General features: G+C 36.1%; 2 protein-coding genes across 2 annotated transcripts in view; one reads left to right on the forward strand and one right to left on the reverse strand.

Moving 5' to 3' along the window:
• The window catches only part of tex14 (testis expressed 14, intercellular bridge forming factor), a 74101-nt gene extending 67241 nt beyond the window's left edge, over positions 1–6860 (forward strand). The window contains exons 23-24 of the mRNA XM_031896963.1: positions 2799–2873; positions 6194–6860. Of these exons, the coding sequence (XP_031752823.1) occupies positions 2799–2873; positions 6194–6230 (112 nt within the window). The 3' untranslated portion in view covers positions 6231–6860. The remainder of the gene's footprint in view (positions 1–2798; positions 2874–6193) is intronic.
• A 2865-nt stretch (positions 6861–9725) lies between these two features.
• On the reverse strand, positions 9726–16768 carry pinopsin100496420 (pinopsin-like 100496420 [provisional]). The gene is made up of 5 exons (XM_002934345.5): positions 16378–16768; positions 12070–12252; positions 11466–11611; positions 10498–10737; positions 9726–9911 (listed from the first exon to the last, which is right to left on the reverse strand). The coding sequence occupies exons 1-5, from the start codon at positions 16712–16714 to the stop codon at positions 9780–9782; spliced, it is 1038 nt and encodes a 345-aa protein (XP_002934391.1). The 5' UTR covers positions 16715–16768; the 3' UTR covers positions 9726–9779.
• Between the last annotated feature and the right edge of the window lie 10563 nt (positions 16769–27331).

Here is a 27331-nt window from a genome sequence, read left to right on the forward strand (position 1 = left end):
GTGATATTGTACAAAGTACTGCTTTAGTTTGGGGGTTACTTCTGGACAGGAACAGTGGGTTACCACCACATATTTGGTATCGTTGGACTTGGGAGTATCAGGGCTTTTACAAACAACAAAAAAATGTGTGTAAAATCAACTTTTCTATGGAAAAAAAACTCAAAATATACAGAAATTTTTCATAATTTTTTTTTTTTTACATATTCACCCAAAGTACACATCATATCTCCAGAAAAGTTATAAAATTCAGTGTGTATGTCGAAGCCCAATTAGTGATGAAAAAAACGATATATAATTTCCCTAGTTTCATGGAGGTTTTCCTACCAAGAAACATTGTTAAAGTGAATGAGTACAAAATGCTTAAAAAACGTCTGGCACTGGGGGAACTGAAATGCCAAATTCGGCTGGCACGTAAAGGGTTAATATATGCTATATTCCTCAAATCCAATCTTGTAGTTGCTTTCTCCCCTACCACGTGGTAAAGCAAAAGTGTATAAAATGACCAGTATAAGCTCAGTAGTTGGTTGAATGGCATAATGCTGCATAAAGGAAAGGTAAAAATTAATTCAGAAATGTTCATGTAAATACACAAATAAACACAGTAATGATGCTCAGAGTCCTCTGCAAAAAGAAGCACCACATTTCTTTCCTTCTGTTCTGTACACATAAGTTTCTGTGTCAGACTTTCTTTTCTCAGCAAAATCATTTAGGCCATATCAAAAGTCTGCGCAGCTTTCTCCTCTTTCCTGCTCCCTTCTCTACCCCTTTCCATCAGCAGCGCAAGATACAGGCAGCAGGAGAGATGCAATCAGGGAAGTGACGTTAGACCAAGCTAAAATGGCAGCTACTACCTTACACATAACAGAGCAAGCTTCTAGGGCTGTTTTCTCAGGTGACAAGAACACGCCACTCTCAGACGCACATGACACTGGGATGGGGCAACAAGGGGTTACACTCAGTCACCTTTCACACAGGTTAGACTAACATCAGGCACCTCCAAACACACCACCGCCCCAAATAACTATTTGCTGCCACCATCTATCAGTAACAGGCGATAGAAACCTAATCTAAATATCTCCCTGCTCTCTACAACAGGTATTATTTCCCAATACGCAAACTGTATCACACACTTCCTTTCACTGTAAGTAGGGTTAGCTTTCACTAATTTAACCAGCACTCTAGCAACCAAAGGGTTAAATTACAGTCAAACACACTCTCCTGCTAGCAGTCAACTAGTTAGTTAGCATTTTCACAGAAATGCTTGCTACTCATACAGCCAAGCAGTTAATATATTCGCATGTATACAAGGTACGTGAGTCTTAGAGCCAAAGGACATAACTTGTTACATTTTATATTTAATATTACAAGGCTAAACACTGCATTTAAAAAGATTTTACAAAAAGAGACATATACATATAAACAGTAAATAAAATAAAAGGGAATAAAACACAGAGACACCTTATGTACGTTACCGAGTTATCTTTTGTGTCCTCCTGAGGTCAGAGTTTGGAAATTCTGAGCCCATCCCCCAACAGATTGGGACCTCAAGAGCTAATGAGTACCTGGGTCTGTGGCCCTTTTATAACCAGCTGGGACTCATCCTCATTACCGTATGCATGAGAAGTGTCCAGGAACTTGTCCCTTAGGACCCCCTGTAGAGAGCTGCACTTCTCAGGCCAGTTGCTGTCATATAATATTGGCACTTGCCAGTACCCAATATTAGTATGAAAATATGGGCTTGCTTTAACCCATATGTGGGCGATCAGAATGAGACCAAACATGAGGGGTGTGTCATGTCCCAGTCCCCCAGAAACTATCCTTCCTGACTGGTGGGTATAGGCTGTCCCTGTTTGGTATCATTGGGAAGCATGGGACCTCCTCATAACTAATATATGATTTATGAGGATGTGAACCCTAAAGCAAAGGAGATATGGACCCCTATCTAAAATCCATATTTTCTCATAGCGGCTCCCTCCTGCTGTTCTTAGGTCCACAATTGCCTTTCTTTAGTCCATTAGGGTTTTACTGGTGTGATGAGACAGCATTTGACGTATACATGGTGTAGAAGTGAATTTGCTTGAGTCTGCTTAGCACTACTCTTATGGTATCTGTAAGTTACCCACCCACTCGTATCTGTAATAAACTAGAACCTTACTGTTTTCATGTAGTTGCATAAACTGACCTGTACAGTTTACTTTTTTTTGGTTACAAAAAAAGTCAGTATTTTCTTATAACTTGGTTTATAGCAAGACCTTCCTGTGGACTGGCAGGTATTTTGTGTAGTTCATCAAGGATTACCTACATAAGAAACAGTTATAATATAATTTGTTCTAAATATCTCTTTTAATTCAGGCAATAGGCATGCACCAACTCTTTCTAAAAAAGTATTGCCTTACTACTGAACCAAATCTGAACTCAAATTTAGCAAAAATTAAAATATTACATTATCTGTAAAGAAAACAGTGTCATGTTCAGTGCTCCAGATCTGAACTGAGCATTCAGTTTTGTAATAAATATATTCCCTTATTATTTTTTAAACTTTCCATAGACTGACCTAAAAGAACAGCTTATCTCCCACATCCTCTTGCATATGCAGATGAAAAGTCATAAATATTAATTGGCATGTGGGGTTTCTAGTGCATGTTTTCAGGCTTAAATTGCCTGAAAATTTAAGTGATACATCATTGGTGGTAGGAGGGCATTTTGAGCTTTTTCCTTTGTTCTATAGCTTTAATTGACTAATTTAAACTAATCTTATTACTTAAGTCTCTATATACAGCTGTTTCTTTACTTTTCAGAGCTCACAGCACTTTGGATGATGCACTGGAAAGAATAATGCATTTACAAGCAATGGAAACAGATGTTACTGATGGGTATGGTAAAACAGTGGATATGAGCTGGATAATCTTATATTGTTGCAGTTCTTATATTTTTATTTTTAATGTGGTTCATGCCAACACTTACCTGGGTATTGACATCAATCTTTTGTGGTTTGTTAATGTTAAACTTAAATAAGCAACAATAATTTTAGTATTCTATTTTTCTATAAATACCACAGTTTTATGACTTCATTTAATATATCTCCGGTGGCCACATCTGCTTTAAAAAACTGTGGATGTTTGCATACCTCCCAACATTTAAAAATCAGAAATAAGGATAAAAGGTCTGCTATGCCCACTTTGTTTGTAAACTACCACATCCACTGAACAAAATCAGCAAACATAGTCCAAATTCTATTATCAGATCATGCCCCAGTTTCATGTGAAATACACTAAATACACTAATGAAATACACTAAAACCTGGATTTATATGGGAACTAAATTGTCATACTAAATCAGAAAAAATGTCAAATTGATAATACAAAATATACTGTAAAACAGATTTTCAGGGAGAACGACTTAACTGGTACAAACCTAACAATATTAAGGAAAACCCATAAGTTTGTCCTACGAGAATTCTTCATAGCCCTAGGCACCAAAATAACAAACTAAAGAGATTGACAAGCTAATACAAGACATAAGAGCTCTAGAAAACATACACAAACAATCACATATTACATATGTGGTTTGAATGCCCTGGGATACAGAACTATTGCAAAGATATATATATATTATTCAGGTGACCCCCTTTCCAAAGGAAACCTGGCATTCCCTTATTAATATCACTATGATACGGTCAAAGGGCTAGTTATCACAAACTAATTGAGAAGAAACTGGAACTCTGTGCAATCCCATACAGTCATAGCCTTGTATAAGTTAATGGGAGAAATAAAAAAATTTAGAAAATAGTAACTATGAATAAAGGTAAAGCAAAAAAAAATGTTCAATGTTTGTTATGTTATACTCTCCCCCACCCTAACAGTACTTTTGTTTAGTATTCTACTCCTTTATGTGTTTGTCTAAGGGGTTAATGATGATGCTATGATTGTGACAGTAAGCAAGATGCATACCCCACCCATTCCCACTTTTCTTTTTTTCTGTACAAAAATATATATATATGTGTCAGATGTGATAACCAGTAACAACAGCACAGGCACATTTAATCACCTTTATATTAATGTGGAATCCGTTATCTAAAAAAATATTAATCCAGAAAGGAATACAGAAATGCCATTACACATAGGGGGGAATTCACAAAATTGGTGATATTGAGACAAAATAAAAGTGGAGATAGATTTGTCGGATGTTCCACCTACTTCACAAACCTCTATCTCCACTTTTGTGAATTTGTCTTTTAAACAGACAGTTTTCAGATTTTGTAATTTTCCTGACATTTTTTTTATGAATTTGCCTTTAGTTGTTAGTAAATCTGTCGGTGCCATCAAACCCAGTCCCACAGCTACATGAGCTTTGGAATAAGGATTTTACCAGCAGGATTTTGCATTTCATATGCCATTTGTCATTTCACTTTGGGGGCATTTTCTGAGGGGTAATTTTAGTTTGCCCAGAGAAACTATACATCATTTTTTTCAGGACAAGCTGGGTTTTCAAATGTTTCTATATTTTTGTGTAATTCCACTTCTGTAACACGATTTAAGGGTCTAAATACCTTCTTCTCTAGCTCCTACTCATTGCTGGTCAGCAGCAATCCAGCTCACACACCAACATGCCTGGTGAAAAGAGGCCCAACAGGACTAGGACCCACTGAGTTTTTATCCAGTGTCCTGTTGGGCCAGTCCAACCCTGTACCCCAATATCCCAGTTTGGGTGCCACTGTGCATGTGCTGTTTGCTGATCCCCAAGATGGCTGCTGGGATGTCAGTGAAGTTATTAAAGATGGGGCACTGCTTCTAAAACTAAAAATTTGCCTGGCTTTACTTTTCCTTTAAATAAAAATGTTTACAATATATTCACACAAAATGTTATTATTGCCTCATTCATTAAGCTAAAACCAGCATAATCATGCAAATGTGAGGTAACAACTTTTTATATATAAGATATAAATTAAACTTTTTTTATTGAGTGTTTTACTTGTTTCTAAAATGTTAATGAGGCTTTTTGCACCTATTGTTCTAGCGTTAGACAGAAACTTGTTCCCTAACAATAGGCTGCTAATTCCAATGGGGCTCCTACCAGAGCTGTGATTTGGAGACTGGGTGAAACAACACAAAACAGAAGAGCTTAGAATTGATATAACAGAGTTACACTGAGCTTTACTCCATTTTGAAAATGTCAGGGAAAAATGTTGTTAAAAACTTTCTTCCACCAGAAATGGAAAAGTGGCGGTTGAGTCAGAACTTAGGCGGATTTGTGAATCTGGAAAAAGTGTTTTCCACCAGTTTTTCCTCCACTTTTACTCCAAAAAAGGTCTCTCTCCACTTTTGTGAATTCCCCCCATAGTGTCCTATTTTGGGAAAATAATTTGTTAATTTTTAACTAATTAACACTGATCAGCAAAAATCCTGTTAGTTAGTTTTTGTTTTTAAATGTTTTTTTATAGCCTTAATGCTTGGTTCAACACATTATGGTAAAATGTCCAGGCTTTCTATATAATAAATGCCATACCTGTACTGACATGTTTTCTCAAGTGAGTACAAATGATGCTTACTGTTGGCATGGCTAATTACTATACATCAGAGAATTTGAAAGAATCAGGTGCCACATGTATGGTTTAACCTATAATGCATTACCAGTTCATATAGAGACAAAAGGTGTGTGTAAAATTGCAGTTTTGCAAATGTTTAACACTGCTTGCAATGTAATACTAAACTTTTAATCCATTGCAAAATGTTTAAGACACAATTGAAGAAATGTTAGCAAGAAAATAATGACTTTTTAATTAAGAAGTTTCATTACATACACTGTGCACTTGCTCAAATTAAAAAGTTTGCAGTGGCTATCTTACAGACACATAAAAGGAAAATGGTTTGCAAAATGTAAAAATATTGTTGTGACACTCTTACTGCAACATTTTTTTTTCTATTAGCGACCTATATTACATCCCCCTATTACTTTATTAGAAATACAAGCAAATGCATATTGAAAGTACCACTATAACCAAAATGGCAGTCACACACCTAATTACTTGTTTCACATGCATCATATCCAGAATTGTGCAGCATAATGCACAAGAGATGTCAAATAAACTCTAAAATAATTCTAATTTCAGTCTTGGTTTAAATAAATCAAGACCTAATATTATCCATCAATAATCCATCAATAATTTTCTGAAATTGTTTCTTGTATTTTGTAGAATGAGCAAATTGGACCAGGATGGCCCTCAAGAATGAAGACTGTACTTTGTTCCTTCATGATATTTTTATTTTGTTCTTTCTTTGAATGTTTTTATACATTATTGGCATGGTGTTTTTATTTCAGTATGTTAATAAGTTCCATATACTATTGCAAAAGGGCTGTAGGGTTGTTCAGCAGCCTTGTGGTTCAAGTACATTATACTATCAGACATCATTCTTAAAGGTTTTAATTGCCATTTAATGACAAGTGTTGAGAGGGTAGCCAAAGAATAGCATTGTTTTTATACATCTACTGCATAGTAAACCTCTGATTTAAAGTAGACTGAAATGTTATGGAAAACAGTTTATTACTGAATATTGTACTAAATAACAAAGAGGGAAATGTCATCTGGAACACCTTTACATTCTAAGTTGATTAAAACAGAAGCTGTGCTTGGATATATTTGGTATATCTAGAATTTAGTAAACAACTTACTACTGTTGAGAATTTCAGAATACATTTGTGCCATGCCACTTTCTTCTGGTAACTTTCATGATTTCTTCTCATTAGTGTGCACATTTTTTCTGAGCTACAGTTTAAAGTTAATGAGTTATTTCTTGTTTTTTTTTATTGTATGGTTACAATTGTGGACTGTTCTTTTTGTTAATTAAAAGCATAAACTTTAATTTTGCAGGTGTCAATGACCTTTTTATATATATGTTCTTATAATGATAAAATTGTACTTTTCTAAGCAAGTTTTTTCTTTTATCTGCACAAGCAGGTCACAAACCAAAAAAGTTGACAGTTATTAGACACACTGTATTTGCCTAATTGTGAAACTTTGAACTTCAAAGCTATATTGCTGACAATAGGCTTGACTCAAGGCTGACCAGATTAACTTTAGGATATATATTTGCCAATATGGTAAGACTCTTTAATACATTTTCTGTTGGTTAAGTATTCATTGTAAAGACACATTTTCAAATTCCAGCTAGAAGGACTGCACTGCTTGCAAAAAAAAGAAAACAAAGTTCTAAACAACTTTGCAATATACATTCATTACAGATTTTTAATGGTTTTTGAGTTATTTGCATATATCTACTATTAAAAGTGCAGTGTTTGCGAGTCCTTTTCTATGGCTCTGACTCTTGACACAGTGTAACACAAACCAGCAGATTGACAGACCTGACTTGCTGGAGGAGACTGACCTTTGTAACATTGTTTAAAAAGAAACAACCAGGAGTTCAGCAAATGCTGCTTTCAATAGCAATGACATTTACTTTAAAAGCACTGACATTTTTTAATAAATTCATATTGAAAAGTTGCTCAGAATTGTGTATTCTTTTATTAGGCAAAAACTTATTTTTGGGGTTGACGTCCTTTAATATGTTTTTTTGTAAAAGAGGAATAGTGTGAGAAAGTGTTGAGATAATAGTGAAGGGGTAAAAGTGAATTCAGAAAAAGGGGAGAAATGGGAAGAATAGAGGCAAGAAGAGGGGAGTAAAGACCAGGAGAAAGGTGAAGGAGACATATGTGGATCATTGTAAACAGTAGAGAGAAGAAGAGAGCATAATGGGAGGGCAGTGTGAGGGAAGGGGGATCAGGAGGAACTGGTAAAATTAGAAAGAATATTGAAAAATGTTAAATGAAAAGAAGGGTATTTGGGATGAACTGAAAAGAAGGTTTAATAGAGGAAATTAGGCTGAAGCGTAGAAAGCATAAGAAAAATAAAGTGAACAAATGAAAATGAAGTGATACATTTGTGATTCAGGCTGGTACTTAGTGGATCTCTTGTCATGTGGGTTGGTATTATTGCACCCTTTCAGAGACATTACAATATGTTAATAGGAACCAGTTTTATAGTGGGCCAAGTCCTAAACTGAATCTACCTGCAAAAGAGATTACATGTAGCTACTAAAGTTTATTGCACTGGGGCAGATTTACCTGGTACATGTATGGGACACATTATCCAGAAACTCATCCAAAAAGTTCAGAATTACAGAAAACCATATTCTATAGACTCCATTTTAATCAAATAATTCACATTTTAAAAAATATCCTTTTCTAATAAAACAGTAGCTTGTTCTTGATCCCACCTCCTTACTGGAGCCAAAACAATCCTATTGGGTATAATTACTGTTAAATATTTTTTAATTAGAACTAAGGTATGGAGACATGAATTACAGAAAGACCCCTTATACAGACAACCCTAGTTCCCAAGCATTCTGGATAAATAATGCTTATTTATTTATTTACTCAGTTTCTAAACTGCATCTGTCCAGTATCTCAGGTGTAATCAGACAGCAATTATTTTTAATTGCCATACACAGGTCAGTTCTCCAAAATGGTTCTCCAAATGAATGGTCAACAGGTTAAGTTTTTGAATATTGTACAATTTTATCCTGGTCTAAAAAGATATGGATGAAAGGTACAGAGATTTCGGGGTCTGCAGATTGTGAATGTGAGGCACTGGTAGACAAGTTTTTCTGTATCAACTCATCATGTTTCAATCACAGGTTAATTTGTCAAAACTGTTCCAAAAGCCCCAGTGCTTGGTAGTAAAGAAGACTTTACCAAACTGTCTAATGACTATATTGCTCTGTAAATAGCCACCTTGTGCCACACTGATCAGATATAAATGCTGTTGAACCTTTATGCATTCAGGTACAATATCAACAGCAACACAAGCAAATCAATGTCACCCTATACTTCAGTGATCCCCAACCAGTGGCTCACAAACAACATGTTGCTCACCAACCCCTTTCATGTAGTTCAAAAATAAAAAAAATATTGGTGCACTTTGTATAAAGTACTTACGAAAAAAACTTTCGCTCCTAGTTGTTGCTCTGTGCTGCAACCAAATACAACTGCAAAAATCCAAAAAGTAGGAAAAAAGCTTCAGCAGATTTACTGCAAACCATTTATTGTGGGTAGTGGTAACACTACCCACAATAAATGGTTTGCAGTAAATCTGCTGAAGCTTTTTTCCTACTTTTTGGATTTTTGCCCTTTCATGTAGTTCCCAGTGGCCTCAAAGCAGGTGTGTATTTTTGAATTTCTGACTCAGAGGCAAGTTTTGGAGGAATAAACACCACATGTACTGCCATACAGAGCCTCCTGTAGTCTGCCAGTCCAACTTGGACTACTAAATAACCAATCCCCCCTAGGAACTTGTTATGCTTGCGTTGCTCCCTAACTTTTTTAGTGCGGATCCCTGCTATAATTCAAGCCCAGTTTTATTGTGTTCAGCTCTGATGTCTGCTTCCATAGATTAACAGCCTTCCTGCAGTTAAAGTTAAATCTAAACACATTTAAAAACTTGTGTATGATGCTGCTGTATGAATGGCTAGAGTTAACATTTTGTCCACTAAATTGTGATTATTCCATTTATAAAAAAGAAATACATGAAAATATTAATATACAACAACATTTATTTAAGCTGAATAAATATTTTATTTTGTTTTTCATTTGACATTTAAAACCAAAACTTTCTTATTATATTTCACATACCATACCTATAACATATATCATTTTTTTTTTTTTTTTTTAAAAAAAAAAAGCTTTTTATTTTCAAAGAGAAGTGAATTGGGTGTATTTGACAAGGATTATGCAGGTGTGACCTTATTTCCACCTGCTTCTGAAACAGAAGTGACATCTGTGCGGCCACTTGCAGAGCTGGTTTCATCATCTCCAAAACTACGTCCACAGCATAAAAGAGTCATTAAGCAGTTCCTGAACTGTAATGAAAAATACATTTACAGTTGGTTAAAAGAAGCATATCTTGCATATGATTCTGTTTTTCTGACTATGAAGCTGGGGCAGATTGGATTTGAACATTTTCTGTGTGTGATAATGTAAAGTGTTTGCCTAGTGGTAATTTTGCTGATAAACAGCTAAGAACTGGCAAGACTGAAAAGCCTCTAGGCTAAACTGTTGGGTATATTTATCTTAAATCTTGGCAACCTTTGAGTTTCTTTATAGAAAAAAGAGCTTAACAATTTCAATATGCAATGGGGAGCAAACATATGTACCAACCAGGCTGGTCTCTTTCAATCTAAGTATTTAGTAATTTTGTTCCACCCAACTTAGTTATCAGTGGCATAACTATAGAGAAGGATGGAGTGGGCATAAAATATAGGGGGTAGTGTGAGTAATAAGTAATGTATGTCTATGAAAAATCTGACATTTTATCTGGACCCTAAAATAATTCTTCTTACAGGGTTAGTGGGTACTTGCCCTTGTACCTAAAAGACTGGATGTACATGAAGTATTTTTTTTTTCTTTTTCAATTTTACTAAAGTTTTTTTTAAAAATTCAACACACCTGCTTGTTCATGAACACATAGATAATGGGATTGTAAACAGTGGCCGTTTTTGAGAAGTATGAAGGCAGTGATGCTACTGTTGGCTCAATAACAACGTCCTTATTGACTGCTACCACAACAGCGAACGAGGCATAAGGTAACCAGCAGATAAGAAAGGCCAGCACCATCGCAATCACCATTCTTGTCACTTCTTTCTCAGCTCTCTGGGTAGTCTCTGAATCTTTTTGCTGTGCAGCAACCTAAAAAGAATTTGAAAAATTCAGTAAATATCTGTTCATTTTAATACATATTTGTTTTCTGTTTGCTTTGTTTTGGTCTGTTGAGTAAAGATGACAGTTTGCATCTTGGTAAAGTAAAGATATCTTAAAGTACAAGATATCTTACTTGTACCAATATAAAAAAGAATGAATCTGGAATATGCCATTTTTAGTTTACTGCATACTGCTTATTTTCAAGATGCAGAGTATACGATTTTGGTGTGTACAATTAAATACTGACCAAGATATTACAGCTGGCAGTTAAAATAGTCTGTTAAGAGGAAACGGAATAATAGTACCAGGAAGCAGGGATTATTACAGTCATATAATCAAATACTGTTATTATTTTATGCTCATACTCCAGGTCACAAGTACTTTAAAGCATTCACTGTAATAAAAGTGATCAATGTAGTCTCACCAATATCATGTGGTATGATTGAGTTTCCTCCAGTTTATACCCAAATACTACTTCCTGTATGTGCTGCAATGCAGTTCTTTACACATTAACAATAAATAAGACAAATGATACACAGATAGATAGCTATATGGTTCATATTGAGTGGTGTGAGGGTTAAATGTTAGGGGTGCTTTATTTAGAAAAGATGGATACATAGTTTTCTAGTGATACTATGAACACACAATCATATGTTTAGCAGCAACATGCAATTTGAAACAATACGCAAAGTCATAATTGTTGAAGTTTTACTTACAGCTCTTAGTGCCATTAAGAGGTTGGAATATGAGAAAATGATTGTACTCAGGGGCATAATAAAGCAAGTAAGAAACAGTGCCATAATATAACTGTTGTTATTGGTACCTCCTGTGTACCAATTGGGCCCACAAGATGTCCTCAAACCTAGATAAAGAAAAGCATAGATCTTTTAAATACTGAAAGTAAATCACATTGCAAAGCACATGAATATACACAACGACAAGTGCATTGAGGGGTCCACAAGCAACCTAAAGTAATCGCTGTAATCACATTAACTAATATAATATATATTATTATATAATATATATAATAATATCATTTAAACTAGTGTGGGGGAACCTTCTAAACACGAATTAGCAAGAGTAGAGCTAGATCTCTTAAGTTAAATTGCTTTATGAGCAGTAGGTAGTACCCCAATGGAAGTGGGTAGTACCCTTAGTAGCCCAGTGGTAGATCTGCCAGTACAGGGTCCCCAAGTGTTTAGATTAAATATAAAGGTGATAACCCCAGAATTAATCCAGGAGTGCCCCAAAGAGTTGGAGTTTGTTTCCTTTTGCTAAAAAGAGTTTATATATAGTAGGCAGTTAAAATGATAAACAAACCTTCTGGAACATAGCTGCACCATCCAAAAAGAGGTGGAGAAGTCCATATAAAAGACCAGACCCATGTAAAAGAACACCCTAAGATTGCATGCTTCTGCTGGAAACGGAAATCTCCCATTGGTTTGCAGATCACGAGATACCTTTCAAATGCTAAGATGGCCAGTGACCAGAGTCCTACAATACCTGCAAAGCAAAAAAAATTGTTTATAATTCATAGACAAAATGAAGGTCTTAGGAAAAATTGGCTCATGAGAGAAACCCCAAGAGCAGGGATGTTCAAATGGAGGTCTGTTGGCTGGTTGTGGCCTTCCAGTGGTCTTCTGTGACATAATCATATAATTCAGCCTGCAAAATGTGGTATGATAAATAAACTGAATGGCTAGGAATAACAAATCAAGTGCTGACGGGCAAACATAAATTGGATCATGGCAATACTGCTAAACCTAGATTTTTCAACCACTTCTTTTCCTAATATGTGCATAGTTATAGTACAGGGCTGATTATTTTTATTCTGATTGGACAGGTTTCTATATGGCTATGTAATTGAAAATATATATAGTTCTACTAAGGGACATAAGGATCACCAGAACATAGGGTGTTGTATTTTTATCCTAAATGGTTGTTGAAAATGTAACTTTCCTAAAAAATGTGTAAAAATATGCTTCAATCACTTTAGCAGTATATTATGGAAATATTCCTCCCCAGGCAGCCATGTATTTAGCCTATCTGCAGTCAGTACAAAAGTAGTTTGTCTTAACATATAAAACACTTTAATTTATTATTTAATTTATTCTCCAGTTACTTTACATATGCTGTCACTTGTCCACTGTATGTTACAGATATGGACGGCCTTGACTTTCTACCGCTAGGCTTTAATATGAACTGCAATGTGCTGCAAATGTGAATGCGTTCATTTACCTACCTCACTCAACCTTATGTCCTCTTATGACCTTCGTGCAGCATGAAATGTGTTAAAACAACGTTTTCCACACAAATACAAATTCACAATCAGAAAAATTGTATAAATACACATTAGTTTACTGATTTTAGGTCTACTAGAACAACTAGAAATTTGATTTAGAGACACACACAGATCATTGAATGTACACCAGAAGTATTGCAATGAAGGGAACTTACATATTAATTGTTTATAATGTAACAACTGTAACAAAAATAAAAAGTTTATTAAACAGCCACTATAGTTTAGTTAATGTTAATAAGAGTTGTGGCTCACTAAAAATAATGGATACAAATGTGTAAATTTGTAAATGTGTCAATTGGTTGCATGTGTTTGCCATATGACTATTTTAAATGTTAAATTGGATACAGCTAGATTCATGGAAGGCAAGAAGGATCCTATTTGCATGCACCTGTATGCTGAGAAGGTTGAAATGCTTGATTTATCTTTGTATGTACAAATTAATTCATTGTAACCCATTTTAATCTCTTCTTAACGCTTGTTATTTCAAACATTTTACTGAAGTACTTCTGGTGTCCATTCAATGATCTGTGCGTGTCTTTAAATCAAATTTCTAGTTGTTCTAGTTGACCTAGAATCAGTAAACTATAAATGAAATTTTGCTGATTGTGAATTTATAGTTGCTGCTTTAGGTTTCAGTGTTATATAGATTTCTAGTGTGGCTTCACAAAGCAAATTAGTTACACATTATTGGAAAGCTATAGAGCTTCTATAGAATCCAGCTTAGTGACGTTTCTAGCTAAGTATGGTGTCTGTGTATCAATGACCTTAGTTCAATTAGGACCTAGACAGAATAGTTTGTCACTCTTAACCTTTTCATTCTTAGCTAAAGCTATTATTATCAACTAGCTGAGCAACCAGATAAGAATGTTCTCAGTCCTCACAAATCCAATAATCTCGGTTTCAAGGTTTAGTAGTCTGCAATCCTGGACTATCCACTTTCTAAGGAATCCAGCACTTCTATTAGACTTGCCTTTCAGCTCAGGAAGATTGCTTTAGACTTCTTGGGTTTACTTAAGGTTTACAGCACAGGTAATCTGGGTTCTGTTTAAAAATCCTGGGTATTCAGAACAGAGAAGCTGGTGATCATTTTGGAGGGACTGTATTCTTCATTCTGATTATTGCTGTCATTTCACTTTCACAAAAAATGTGGGCCCTTAGATATTAAATGCTTCAAGTTTGTATAAAAACAACACACACATATAGAATGTTTTTAAATAATTCTACTTATTTCACTGTGTTCTAACATTTACATTAGTAGTACAAGCTATTATCTACTTTGCATTTAATGAAATGTCTGTTCTGTAAAGTTCACTTAATGAGGATGCTGTTTGCACAAGCAAATGCTAGTCCATCTCTTTAGTTCATATTTACAGCAATCCATCAAGGATGCTAATATAAAAGGTACTGCTTCATAAAAAGAGTTTGGCCTCCATAGACTTATGTCTAACTGTTCACAAATATTTACAGAAAAGAGGTCAAGCACCACTTAATTGGCTTTCAAACATCAAACTGATCGGCTTTGTGGGTTAATATCCATTTAATCGTCTTTCCTAATGACTTTTATTTATAAAAGCTATTAGGTGTCAGTATGGAAAATTGAGAAAAGCTTACCCTTAATAGCTCTGCAAAAACCCAACGAATTCAAGTATGATATAGATTAAAGCCTTCTTAGGCATGGTTACCTATACTCTGCATTTAACTAGGTAATGTATAGCAACTGCCGTTTTAACAGTATGCACACATGTTGCAAGGTAGAGGCAAAGCTACACGTTCTGTTGCTCATATGGAATACACATATTTCTGAGTAAACATAACACAAGTAGTGTAAAAGGGATTTCTTTATTGTCAAACTAGTATGATTATCACAGCAACTTTCCAGTTCCTTTTTCAAGCTGTTTTAAATGATCAAAGGATGCAGTTTTTGAAAAAGGAACTGGAATGTTCTGAAAGCTTTTCGTGATTACTATGTTACTGTAGTTAGCCAATAAAGGGGATCAACTTTTCTTGTCAAAAGTTTCATGCTATAAATTTTTGACTTGCCAACATGGTAGAACACCTATGCCTATCATTTCTAAGGTCAGCAAGTTTTATGAATTGTATTTAATTTTTGTTTAGTGGTTATAAAGCCAAACTGACAATTTTGCATTATGGAAGCAAATTTTATTCTAAGCACCTTTCTGAATTTTCCATTATGAGGGTATTAGTAAATGTAATTGCTAATGAAAGCAGTATATTTCTAATTTGTGGCAAATATAGTCAGCTGACTACAGCTATTTTTCTCTGAGCCATACTGAGTTTTTACTCCATAGAGCTTACAAAAAGTTTGATGCCGGAGGCATATGCATGTAGAGTGGCTTCCAGGGTCGGACTGGGCCGCCGGGATACCGGGAAAAATCCCGGTGGGCCCCGCTTCTTGTGGGCCCCGGCGGCCCAGACCCGACCCTTACCAGCACTCCTCCTCCCGTCCGCTCCTCCCCTGACGTGTCAAATTTGCGCACTCGGAGGAGGACGTCGGGTGGGGGGCCCTGCGAGGTGGGTTAAGGGGGCCCCTGGGGGGGTTAGGGGACGCACTTGGCTGGGGGCACCCGTAGGGCCCCTGGGACGGGAGCCCCGGTGGGCCCTTCACCCCCCAGTCCGACCCTGGTGGCTTCCTCATGGTTGCAATATAAGACAAAAGAGTTAGTAAATGTTTTGTATCAATGAGCCAAATGTTTACCATAGATTTCAGAAAACTATTCTGGTAACAAGCAGTACAGACCATTCCCTCTTTGAAACTACTATGGTGCAATGCAGCAAATATTTCTTTATGTCATAGTTACAGTCTGTACAGTTACATTTATATCTATTTGAATCCACAACAAAGCAGTCTCAGCGTCTCCTCTTGCAGAATCTTCTGCAATAGCACTTCTGTTCTATGAGGGTTTGTGGTAACGTGCTGTTTGAATAAATTCACTACTGCAGAAGTTTCTGCCTGGTCTAGTTTGCTCTTTTACCTCTTATATTTTAAATTAAAAAAAATGACTGACCATTACACGTTACTGACTTTGTATAATTAGCTAATACTACATTTTAGAATGGTTTTGTGCTTTATATATAATGTGTTTGTTATAATATATACACACACATACTGTATCTATATTCATTTGTCTAAATTGCAGTTATGGCTAGTAAAAAAATACAAATCCTACAGACTATAGTAGTAATGCATTCTATTTTCTGTGGTCTAATTGTAAACAGTTTGTTATGGAACATGTGTGTGTGCATGCATGCATATGTATAAACAAATAATATACATAAAAGTCTCTTTTAAAAAGATTGTACCTTACCTGTTAAGGAAACCATGAAGCCTTCAAATTCACACATTGTCTTGCCCATAAAAAAATAACCCACAACATTGTTGGAAAAACTCACAGAGCTGCCAAAAATTGTGACCAGCAAGTTTGCTATTGCCAAGTTCACCAAAATATAGTTCAAAGGGGATCTTAGCTTCTTGTACTTAAGGGTTACGACTATCACCAGACCATTAACAAAGAAAGCTAAGATCACTACCATGCACATAACTGCAGCAACTGTCAAGAATGTACTGCGAGGGGCTAGATGAGGCCATTGGGGGCCATCATAGGGTCCCGGGGCCTCATATGCTGACATGTTTCCAGCACGCATTGTAATACTGTTTTCAGGCTTGCAGATGAATAAAAAAGTGTTCCTCTTGGTGTAAAAGCCCTGTTTATAAAGTCCAAGAGATTTAATGCTCCAAAGAGGATCTTTTTCTTAAAAGACAGTAAGCTTTCTTACTCTGGCGTTTTTGTAATCCACTCTCTTTTTCTTTACTTAAACAGAGATCAACAGAAACAGATGCTCTTTAGAAGGTGACCTGCCTCAAAGTCATACAACCTAATTAACAAAGTAAGTATATACAAATGTTGTACTTTTCTTAACAAGATTAGCATCACAAGAGGATTTGCAGCGGGGCATAAAGATAAGGCATTGAGCAATGGCATCATGCTGTATGTGTTTTTTAAAATCTAGAAGGATTTTTTTAACTATTTCTGACATTCACTGAATTTATTTTAAGAGTCAAGATTTTGTTGTCAAGATCTGTTTGTTGACCAGCAGAAATATTCATGACCGTTATTTACACTTAAAACACTGGGCCAGATTTAAATGGATGAGAAAAAAACTATCTTACAGTTTATCTAATGAAAACTCAATAGAAGTCTATGAGCTAGATTCAATTTAATAAAAAAACTCATTTCCTTATTCAATTCCAATTTTCCTATAGACCTTAATGGAGTTATCTTAAGATAAACCAAGTTTTCACATCAAACTGAATCTAGTCCTATTGGGGAAATTGGGAATTAAATTAGGAGATATATGTTTCTAATGAAATTGGATCTGGCCAGTTATCTGTTATGAAGCATTCCTTTATATTTTACTGAATGCTCTTTTTTGTAACTCCAATACATGTAAAACATAAACCCAGAATATTTGGACAGCTCTATTGTAAAAATATGCGCTTTGTTATTGGTCAGAGTCAGAAATGATTGGCTAATACAAGTCAAGTGTATAAGTGTATATGTGGACAAATAAAACATGAATTGTGATTTAATGTTCTCATACATCATTGTTGTACAGGTATATACAGTATATACTTTTTATAGCAGGTAATTATAATTAAATGATTTCTCAAATTATAAAAATGAACAATTTGCTGGTATTTTATTTAAGAGTATCTGGAGAATTGTATGAACAGTTTAGAATGCATTTAATAACAATAAAAGGAGTTACGTTTGCTTGGGTGTGTAACCTATAACAACCAATCAGCACTTAGCATTTACTGGCCAGCTGCTTAAAAGCAAACACCTTATTGGTTACTATGGTTACTGCACCTGGGCAAACTCAGTGCATTTTATTACCTATGGGGGCATGTGTTTTGTTTAGGCACATGAATTTTTCTTTTGAAGAATTCTACCAAGAAAAAATTATCCCTAAAATTTTCCAAAAAAGTGGGGGCAGTGTGCAGAAATTATTATGGAAGTCTTTCAGTTATTTTTACATATTAAACTATATTTTCAGCTGCAAATCATATTATATTGTATGTCATTTCAGGCAAAATTTATCCTGCCATGTTGATTGTTAGTGTTATAATCACCAGTTCAGAGAATAGCTTGGGGGAGGGGGTCAAGCTGGGGTCCCTGTGGGGGCCATGGCAGGGGCCCCTTGGGGGGTGGGGGCACCCGAAGTGTGCTCGTAATACTATACTACCAGGTGCCCCAAGTAAGTTGCCTATTAACTTACAAAATTTTTACTAAACTAAAACTAGCTGTAAAAGCTTTAAGGGCGAATTCCTCCATTGTTATTAGGAATGCACCGAATCGAGGATGCATTTTTTGGCAGGGTTTAGATTCGCCGGAATCCACGGTCCTGGCATAAATGAACATATGCTAATTAGGATTTGGAAGGGTTACATGTTAAGGAAATTTTTTTCGTGTGCACCGATTTTGACTCCTTCCATATGCTAATTAGGATTCGGTTCGGTATTTTGCTGAATCCATCATCCTGATTTGGGGGTTCGGCAAACCCAAAAAACTTCGGTGCTTAATTGTTATCACCCAGGCTGACAAGGAATTGGGAAGAGTGACATTGAATACAGTAGATTATGCTAAGGAAGCAGCAAGGCAGTTGGGTAACACTACACATTACAAATGTATACCAGGTTTTTAGCTGTGATGGAAGGGGTTGTGACCGAGGATATGTATAAATTGTATGTATAAACTTCTCAGATAGTTGGTGAATAACATTCGGTCAGTGGTGCAACCTTTAGCATTGTATGAGACAAGAGATCTTACCTGCTTTAAAAAACCTTATTTGTGGCATAAAAACAAGTTTTTGAACAGATTGTTGTCCATTTAACCCCCAGAAGCGGAGTTCTGTGTTCCATTTATGATTTTTTTCATTATATTTCCAGAAGTTCTTTAATTTCTTAATTTATCAAAACTTTCCTGAACATGCACAACTTTCCAGAACATGCACAAGACAGTCAGACAGGGTCACTTTAATAAATGGGTATAAGGCTTAGGCTTAAGGATCATTGGCTCTGCTGCTCTCAGCCTGCTTTTTTTTCAGCTAAGAGAAGCAGATCTGTTCCCTTTCCCAGCTCCACTGATTTGCACTGACAAGTACAGCTTCTGCTTGCGTGCAGGCACACAGAGTGGAGGTTGGTCTGAACACAAGAAAGCAAGCATTTTCGGGCTGCCTCAGCTCCATGTGCCTGCATGTAAGTAGAAGATGCACTTCTCATTGCAGATCAACAGAGCCGGGGAAAGGAGAGTATTTGCTTCTCTTACCCTGAAAGAAAAAGTGCAGGCTAAGAGCAGAGGAGCCAATGCTCTGTGTGCCCTGGCCCTAAGGGACATTTACCCAGGACCTACCAGCACAGGCCACTTATTTTAATCAGCTGAAAAAACTATATTATATTAACAATATCATTTTTCTTTAGTTTTTATTATCATGTTATTTTGGATAAAATCCTTACAACTGGACCACTGCCCCTTTCCCCTTAAGCACAATACTTGCAGGCCAAGAAGAATTAATAGTGGTCATTTACATTGCAGGACCCAGCGTACAACATAAAACATAAAAGGCTGCATTTGGCCTTTTTTTCATTTTGCACCTGCAGTGTGTAACTAGCAGCTATTTGCATTGCAGCAGCCCACTATTCTCCTTTTCGGAGTGCAAAGACTTGTGGAATACAACTTTTTTTTATAGTTTTTATTTATGCTTTTAAACATTTAACACAGTACAAATAGAAGGTAAATAAATTTACACGGTCATGTAGTAGTCAAGTCTGTAGAGTAAGTTTACACAAATGGAATCATATACGCATACACAAAACAGGTATTGACCAACCGGTGCTTAAATGGGACATATGTCTAGAATACTTTGTAGAGGGTTAGTCAGGCTGAGCTGCAGGGCTAGCGTCTAGCTAACTTTTACCAAAGTTTTACCAATGGCGGGTATTATTGACAAATGTTATCCAAGCTGTTACTGTGGGTGAATGAACAGCCATCCATCGAGTTATCAACAGTTTTAAGCATAGAATAAGAGCCTAGGTTAATGACCTAGTTTTGTTTAAGGGTATTTCATTCACTAACCCCAACAGGCATACGTCTGGAGAGCAGGGTCTTGGGAAGGCCAGCTCATATATTATACCAACTCTCTCCAATATGTCTCAAGGCATGCACAAGACCAGGTCATATGTTAACAAGATGGACCTTCTTCCCCACATCTGGGGAATTTGGCTTCTGGATTGCGTCCCATTTTTACCGATTTCCTTGGGGAGATAGAAACTTGATCTATAAATTTCAATTGGATTAGTCTGTCTTTCAGATAAATTAAGTCACAATATTTGGGTATCTGTTACCTCTTACCAGGACTCTTCAGTTGCTATTGGGAGGATAGCTTTCCACTTCGTAAAAACTTTATCAGCTTAGGGAGATGGGGAATTTTTAACCAGTTACCTATACAGTCTACAAATTAGTTTACTGTGCTGAGGGTTGCAAAGAGCCAATGCAAAAGATGGGGCATTATACTGTACGATAATCCTCTTTTGTCTAGGCTAACATACGAAGTCTTGTCTTGAGAAAAATTGCTGTTCCCCCAAAAGAGTAGAAAGGATGAAATAACAGGTGGAGTGCACCCTTATACCATACACACAGCTCTCCATGCTCGGGTGTAGTGATTGTAGAGGTTTCACTATCGTAATCAGTAAGCCTCAGATATGGCAAGTTTCTAATGGCCTCCCATGGGCCAGCAAGGTGTGCTAATAGTATTATCCCTGGGTCTTCGTTGTTCAGGTGAAGCCATATATGTATATGGTAAAGTTGGCCCACTAAAAAATATAGAAACAAGTGAGGCAATGCAAGGCCACTCTGATCAACCGATGCTGTCAATGCTTTCCAGGATAAACGGGGATCACTATTGGCCCACAGAAAGGAAATAAGGTGATTTGAGAGAAAAGTTACTGGGGAATCCAAATTGGAGAATTGTGTAAGTGGTACAACAATTTAGGAAGATAAATCATTTTGTAGAGATTCTCCCTCCGCCATAGTGTAATGGGCAAAGTGTTCCAGGTTGAAGTTACGGTTTTGACTTTACCAGGGGCTCAGTGTTAATTGCTATGTAATGCAAAATCTGGCAAAAAATGACTATACCTAAATACTTGAAGTTGGAGAGGATGGAATTGTATCAAGTGGGAGTATGACAGATTTGGTTTTATTAATAGTGAGGCCCGAAAAAGTGTGGTTTAAGGGAGTCATATGGATTTCCTAGGAGTAATAGGAGGTCATTGGCATATAAAGCAAACGTGGGGCTAGTGGGGCTTTTCTAAAGCCAATAATATTGGACTAATAAGTATGGCTACTGGTTTAATAGCCAGGGCAAAGAGAAGGGGTGACAATGGGCATCCCTGCCTTGTGCCTCTGGTTAGGGGGATGAGAGAGAGTGAGTAGTGTTGGTTACTGGTGTGGGGTTGGTTTTGTGTGCCTATTCTGCTTCCTTGACTTGGTCTCTAGTCTCACTCCTTTTAACAAGCACTGCCTGCTTTAGGCAGCCCTCGATCCTAGATGGGTGGGCGGGGGAGATATATAGGCCCCTCACCTGTCCTCTAACTTGCGCCCCATTCAGATGTGCAAGTTAGGGAGAGTACTTAAAGAAACAGTAACACCAAAAAATAAAAGTGTTTCAAAGTCATTAATATATGATGTGCTATTTCCCTGCACTGGTAAAAGTTGTGTGTTTGCTTCAGAAATTCTATTATAGTTTATATAAACAAAGCTGTTCTATAGCCATGGGGGCAACCATTCATATTGAAAAAAGGAGGAAATGTACTGGTTACATAGCAGATAACAGAAAAGTTATGTAGAATACAATGGGAATCTACACAGCTTTTCTGTTGTCTGCTATGTAACTTGTGCCTTTTCTCCTTTTCCCAGCTTGACTGGCTGCCCCCGTGGCTACACAGCACCTTATTTATATACACTATAATAGGGTTTCTGAAGCAAACACACCAGTTTTACCAGTGCAGGGCAACAGTATATTATATTTTAATTACTTTAAAATGTTTTCATTTTTTGATGTTACTGTTCCTTTAAGATGTGAACTGTACAGCTTACCTGAGGTACAAGTGCTTCTTAAGTGATATGTGCTTCTTATGAGTATGGATTTTCTTTCATATAGCTGTACTATAAATACTGTAAATGCATGTACTGTTATAGTAGTATTGCCACTGATTTGGAGTTAAAAAAAAATATTTCACTGACACATTTATCATAGATGTGTCAATTCAGCAGAATGTGTTAGTGTGAATACTCAAGTGCCATTCTACCCCATGTAATGCAAGTGTTTCTGAAAGATCCCCCAGTTATGTAATTAACAAGAAAATTACCAATATGAATACAATTACAATTATGTATATAAAGAAATGAACACATTTAAAATGAGTATGTATGGCATACTTATTTAATAAGGATGAAACTTTATACATATTTACAAAATTCAGGAATTGTGGATTTGGTCAAATGTTTTGCCACTGAATCCAACCCATATTTGCATATTGATATTTGAGAAAACAACACATACAGAGGACTTTTATGTTTAAATGAGAATTTAATTTATCCATCTCATGTATACACAGTATTACTGTGTCTGTAACCTAAATATGAGAGGCACAATTTATTAACTTCATATTATTAGTGCCCCTCTTCTAACACTTGGGGTTGTGTCCATTAGAGACAGGCTCTGATATTATTACATTTCTTTACTAAACAGTAATGGGCAAATTGCACAGTGTGTGCAGGTTAATAGGGGTCATGTACTACCTGCAGAGCATGGTCGAAAGTGTAAAAATATGAGCAAAAAGCACCATGTTAATTTGCAGGTAGAAGTTTTGCAGCAGGTTGCAGAAGTTCCATTTACAGTTCTGGATGCTAAAGGGACAGCTGCATTGGGAGGCAAATGGTAAGTGTACCTAGGGTGCAAAAATACCTAATTCCAGTACAGGTATGGGACCTATTATACAGAATGCCCGGGACCTGGGGTTTTCTGGATAAGGGATCTTTCTGTAATTTGGATCTCCATAACTTGTCTGCTAAAAATCATTTAAATATTGAATAAACCCAATAGGATTGTTTTGGCTTCAATAAGGATTAATTATATCTTAGTTGGGATCAATTACAAGGTACTGTTTTATTATTACAGAGAAAAGGAAATCATTTTTAAAATTTAGAATCATTTGCTTATAATGGAGTCTATGGGAGATGGCCGTTGAAGGGATCCCATACCTGTACGGTTAATAGGTGGGCAGTATGTGGTTCCCACTAGCTTACATGTAATTTGCTGCTTTTAGAGGCATCTTGCACTGAAAACAATGATGACAAATTGACCAATAGACAAACAAAAAAATCTTTTTATTATCTTTATTTAATTAATACATTAATTTTTTATCATGTTTATAAATATTTTAACAAACCAGACAAAAAATTACACGTCCAGGGCAGATAATACTGTAATACAAAAGTCTGTAGGATGCAGTTCTGACATATGTCTGCAGCCTCCACATTGTAGCAAAACATTAGTATCAAACATTTAACAAGTCATTGCATAACAACAAAACTCTGCATGCATTGTTATGTACACTCTAAAAAAGGCTCCAGTAGAAAGTGGAAAAACCTCTCAAATGATCCCCTCTTTTTTTTTTTCACCTGCATCACTTAGTTCAGGAACCCCTGACCTTCAATGTTCAAGTAAAATGTACCCATACTTGATACTCTTAGGAAAGGCTACAGCAGCCATTTTCTGGTGTCTTGAATTATGCGCACTTGCGGGTAGGAGTTCCTGAACTAGTGGATTAAAAGACCCTTCATATTTTTGGAAGGTTCAGGTTAAAAAAAAATAGCAGCCTAGCAAACAATGTTTGATAGAGGGGAAAACATTCTTTAACTTGTATGATTTACCCAAGGCCTGCTAATGCGCAGCAAAGAAGCCAAGGTGGAAGTATAGGACCAACAAGGTTGTACCATGCACTTCAGATCGTATCGCAGGATCATTTTATGTGGAAAAAGAATTCCAGTAGTAGCATCATTTGTGTCTTGCAAAAGCATTTTGTTTTTCTGTTGATATTATGTCTTAAATGTCTTGGATTACTGTAAACATCAGACCCCATTAAAGACAGACAAATAAGTAACAAAGGATTATTTATATATTTTTTTTTTTACGAAGCACACCAGAGCTTTGCATTCAGTAAGTCATGCATATTCTCAGTAGGTACCACAAATATTACAAATTATTCATTATGACTCGACAAAACGTTTGTTTTTTTTCATAAATCCACCGCATGAGATGTTTTTTCTCTGCTCTTTTTAAATCAAAAACTAGTTTCCGTAGGATATATTTATCAAAAGCATGTATTTCTCTTTAGTGAAAGAAAAAGTAGATTGATATAACGTCAGTGATCTTATTCAAAACTAGCCATTCTGTCATATTTCAAAGGATACTGTCACTGCTTTTGAAAATATCTTTTTTAAATTCTGTACAAAAAATGTATAGTCCATTGTTGTTTTTCATACATTTGAAATCTTTTTATAAAGCACACGTGAAACAGGCAGCACAGTTGCAAAGGTCGCTATTTGTGCACAGGAACATCACCACTTGTAGCCTTAAGTATATTGCACTCTTTCATTGACTGCTATGGAGAGCACTATGGTAGCCTCGACATGCATGTGTCATTGCAAATACATAATGGAGAGATACTCTGTTCAAACCATTTAGCTGAAGTAGAGGGTTATGACACAGTGCACATGTCATGAGTGTTAGACATATGCCTATAGAAACTTGTTACATGACACAGAGATGGGAAATACTTTAATAAAACATCTGGCACAAAGCCATGCCTCTTTCTAAGCTGAAATGAATAGTGATACAATGTATATTGTGTGCACATCACCTGTAGGTCCCTGCATCTGCACTACTCTCAAACCAAGTTTCCTCGCTGTATATTAAGTTGGTAATGTCTCATTCACAGACTGAACTCATGTCCAGTGTAGTGGGATACAGAATTAAAGGTTTTTAAAATAATATAATAATATGAGCACTGCTGACATCAAGCTAACCAATAATAATGCAGCTAATTTTTTAGAATGGACAATAGAGGGTGGTAAGAATTATGTATTTACCCAAACTATATGTATTTTGTATTCACATTACACTATTTACCCAGAATCAGAACAAAGTAAGCATGACATAAGTATAATTTATAAACATGATATAAATGTTAGAATAGAATTTATAAACAGATTGGCAGGTGTTGGCCTTCATACGGCAGATCTTTAGTAAGTGGGAATGTAAGGAAGCCTTTCAGCAACAGTTTAAGAGACGCTACTAGCTGCAGTTTTTCCCCCAGGCAAGTGAGGCTCAAAAGAAAAAGCAGGTATAATATAAATACATTCATTTTAATCTAAAATCAGTTACAATCAATGTGGAGTTAGGAGTTAGGGTGCAACAAAGTGCACACCACAAAGCAGGCAAATTGTTGGTCTGAGAAAACTCAAACACGCTGAATTCCCCAGGGATGAGCATTTATCAAGACATTCTCATAGGTAAAGTATTTGCTAATTTTTGCCAGCTTTTTCGTCCTTCAGGTAATCTAACCTACTGTTTCCTTATAAATATTAGAATTTTCTCACAATATGATAAATTTTCAGTTCCATATCTATGCAAAAAAAAAACCTCAAATTAAATGAAAATGGGCAAATGTGCACTGATTGTGACAAAAGAACAGGAAAAAACAGGAAAATAATTTTCACTAAAACCCTATATTTTGTGTTCAAGATTGTACACTTTTCAGATGATATGTGTAGCTGTACCAGAGAGTAAAGACGTCTGAAGAATTGCATGTATAATTTTTTCAGTAATCTTACTGATAATGTCACATATTTCAGTAATAAACCAAGGCTTTGCCGTAGGTAGAAACATTTTGATAACCAATCACAAGTTCTAATAGTTTTTTTGTAAGCATTTAAAAAAATCAGCCATTATATGAATTGTTTGTAGATTTCCAGCCCTTTACTGTAAATGTATAGTATCTAAGCTTATAAACGATAAAGCTCTTTGTTTTCTTTAGATAATAGACTAGCATTTACTATTTTGCCTGTACAAATTTTAGTTAAGCCAGGACTTAGTTTGGCCTTTGGACAATTCCTGGTATGTTTTATAGAATTCATATTCGACCAATCCATAGTGTTCAGCCAAACCAAAATCTCAACCCATAGTCCTGTGAATTTAAGGTTCTGGACAACTAAAGTGATGATTTTTTGCTAAAAATTTATGCAATCTTTATAATTTTTCTTAAATACACAAGTTAGGGTTTGAATTCAGTTCGGTATTTGGCCAAAACTTCGTGGAGTATTCAGTATACATCCAAAAAAGATGGATTCAGGGTACCCTTACAAACTTCTTGCCCTAATAATAGATTTCTGCAGATAGAGCTAGCACCTGAATATTATACTGATATGTACTGGCACATGTAGCCGATATACGCATGAAAACGCGAGGTAATGCAAAGTCTCGCGTTTTCATGCATATATCGGCTAAATGTGCCTGCACCCGAGCGTATCCCATTCATTCGGATGCAGGCACAAGTAGCAGGCGTAGGGCGGAATTTTTGCCAAGCGTTTTTCCACGTCTGCCATCAGCCTAAGGGGTTATTTTAGCTCAAACTGGGGAATCCCAAAGGCATTGGTAACACTTGTAAAAAGTTATCACTAGATAATAAACCAGTCCCAAAGTGACATTTCTTGCTGGAAAATTCCTCAGCACTATGTTTGATGTTGCTTCCACTTCCTTCCTTCTTTGGGGCAGCTGTTGTCAAGATTGTTGTCAGAACCTTCATAACAATTGCTTTACTATGAAGTTATCCACTTAATTTGACAATAATTTTAAATGATTTGGTAGTGGTCAGTTGTAAGGTAACTGTGTTTTGAAATAATGTAATTCAGGCAACTTTTTTTTGTTATTCAGTAAAGAGAGAGGAATTGTCAGTGGTCTAAAAGCTTTTTACACAGCACTATATGTGTGCATTATACCACATACATACACATGAAGCTTAGAGACCTGAGTGTGTCTAATTGGCTGGACCCATACCCCACCTGGACAAGCCAAGTCACAATTTTACCTGGTCTTGCTGCAACACTTGTCCTGTAACAAAGATGCATTGTCATCCTAAAC

The sequence above is a fragment of the Xenopus tropicalis genome, chromosome 2, assembly GCF_000004195.4.
Source record: "Xenopus tropicalis strain Nigerian chromosome 2, UCB_Xtro_10.0, whole genome shotgun sequence".
In the NCBI taxonomy this organism is placed as follows: domain Eukaryota; kingdom Metazoa; phylum Chordata; class Amphibia; order Anura; family Pipidae; genus Xenopus; species Xenopus tropicalis.